The 2,113-nt window shown below is 48.2% G+C and overlaps 1 protein-coding gene across 1 annotated transcript; it reads right to left on the bottom strand.

Moving 5' to 3' along the window:
* Nucleotides 1-12: 12 nt before the first annotated feature.
* LOC116379682 (centrosomal protein of 120 kDa-like) lies at nt 13-1,842 on the bottom strand. Its single transcript, XM_031841655.1, has 2 exons — nt 984-1,842; nt 13-792 (listed from the first exon to the last, which is right to left on the bottom strand). The coding sequence occupies exons 1-2, from the start codon at nt 1,148-1,150 to the stop codon at nt 573-575; spliced, it is 387 nt and encodes a 128-aa protein (XP_031697515.1). The 5' UTR covers nt 1,151-1,842; the 3' UTR covers nt 13-572.
* Nucleotides 1,843-2,113: the final 271 nt, after the last annotated feature.

Raw genomic sequence — 2,113 nt, 5'->3', positions numbered from 1 at the left:
ATGTTCATACTCTACACAGCTCATCATCTCACCAGAACTAATGTTCATACTTACAGACTGTCCACAAACTCACCATCTATAATAACTGAACAGTTTATTTCTTCACACTCAGTGACATAATGAGGAAGGATTCCAAACAGAAGCCTCATTTACACTGGTTGGGGTGGGGGTGTGGTGTGCTGGTTGGTAGTGGTGTGGGTGTCTCTGGGGGGGGGGGGGGGTTGTTCATCGCTGGACTGGATCAGGTCCGTGGCTGCATCAGCCGACTCTGACTGAACCTCTGGTCAGCCTGTGAGAGGAGAGAAGAGCCGGTGGAGATGAGCTGTTAAACAGTATTATTAGTGTTATACTGCTTGTTGAATTGATTCCAGATGTTATGAACTCCAGAAGTCAACACTGACTGAATAAAGAGAAACTCTCGGCATGTTTTTATAGAACTGAATATTCTGCTGAATGCATATGAGCTGTTGTTCAGCCTTTAAAGACTACATCTCCACGGCAGTAAACCCTGTTGTCCTGAGCGGTGAGTGACGCTCGTGTAACAATAATAAGTTATGACTTAAAACCTGAGGTCAGAGGCTCCCTCGGCCCCTCATGGCGTCCTGGATCTGTCTGCTGAGCTCGGCGATGATGCGGTCCTCGTGGGTGTAGACGCCGGTCCTCAGCAGAGTGTCTCTCTCCTCCAGCAGGCGGCTCAGGTGTTCCTCGGCGCCCTCGTTCAGGCTCTGGGCGGGGGCGGGGCCACTCTGGGAGGAGGCGGGGCCTAACCTGTCGTCGTCCTGTTGTTTTAGTCTGCCGGAGAAGAGATCGTAAACTTTTATTAAATAGATAAAAACCCAGAGCACATTATGAGCTACAACTACTCAACTATAAAGTTTAATTCATATTTATTAGCAGCTGCACTACGTTGTGGTCTTTGTTGGAGGAAGCGACTCCTTCCCTGTAACTGTTCATGATGAAGATGACCTCCTCCTCCTCCTCACCTGTTGAGCTGGTTCCTGATGTCGTCGAGCTCCCGTCTCTCCTGGTGGACCTCCTCCTTCTGCTCCGTTGCTAGGTAACGCAGCCTCATAGCCTCCAGCTCCGCCTGCTGCTTCTTGAGACGCGTCATCGCGTTCTCCTGCTCCCTCTGCACACAGTTTAGGAGCATTCTTTAGACGTATAATCACATAAAATATACATATTTATTAGCAATGTAAACAGATTAATGGGAATATTGTTGTATTCGGAATAAGAACAAAGCAGCTGAACACGTTGTGCTCGTTAACGTCGGTGGTTTCCAACATGTTGGTCTTTCTACGCATCAGATCTGAGCTGGGATCAGTTCTAAACAGTCCTCTGGCCCTCGATGCTGAAACGTGTTGGTTTGATGCCAAACAACTGTTTCAGCTCATCGACACGCTCGTGAGGAATCTGTCTGGTTTCACGGTTTATAAAAAGCTCTCTGAGGAAACAACTTGGAGGAATTCACACGAACACGATGAGAACAGAAAGAAAAACGTCTTAAAGAAGAAGAAGTCGTATTTCACTCAGCTGCTCCGGCCTCCAGCTCAGACTTCACAGAATTACCCACAATGCCGATCTGTGCTCCGCCTACTTACAGATTAATAAATCAAGACAACAACAACACTAATGTGGTGTCAGAGCTTTGGCAGCAACCTGCTGGTATTTAAATATTCTCTCACGCCTTCAGCTGCTAAAACAAACAAAAGCAAAGAAAGATGGTGACTGTCAGACTGACCCGTCGGTGTGTTCTGGTGACACAGAGCAGAACCAACAGAACCGCTGCTTCTGGTGGGAAAACACACATGTTCACAGTACTGCCCGCTGTTCACACGGCTGATCACCTCATGGAACACACACACACACACACACACACACACACACCTCTCTCTGGGGACCATTAGCCGTCTGTATCACGGAGCGTTTTTAAGGCTAATTACTAGAAAAACAAACAGGCTAAACACTTTCTCTAGTGCCCGCTGCCAAGGACAATCTGAGGGCCGAGTCCTGAAACAATTAGAGGACGAGGTGATACCGGGGCCTCGGGGGGGGGGGGGGGGGGCTACTAAAACTCAGGACCCTGGAGAAGATATTTTAAAGTTCTTACGTC

Source organism: Anarrhichthys ocellatus, unplaced genomic scaffold, assembly GCF_004355925.1.
Source record: "Anarrhichthys ocellatus isolate YVR2014 unplaced genomic scaffold, GSC_Weel_1.0 scaffold4927, whole genome shotgun sequence".
Classification (NCBI taxonomy): Eukaryota; Metazoa; Chordata; class Actinopteri; order Perciformes; family Anarhichadidae; genus Anarrhichthys; species Anarrhichthys ocellatus.
Note: the sequence above shows the minus strand (reverse complement) of the source record. Positions and strands in the feature narration are given on the sequence as shown.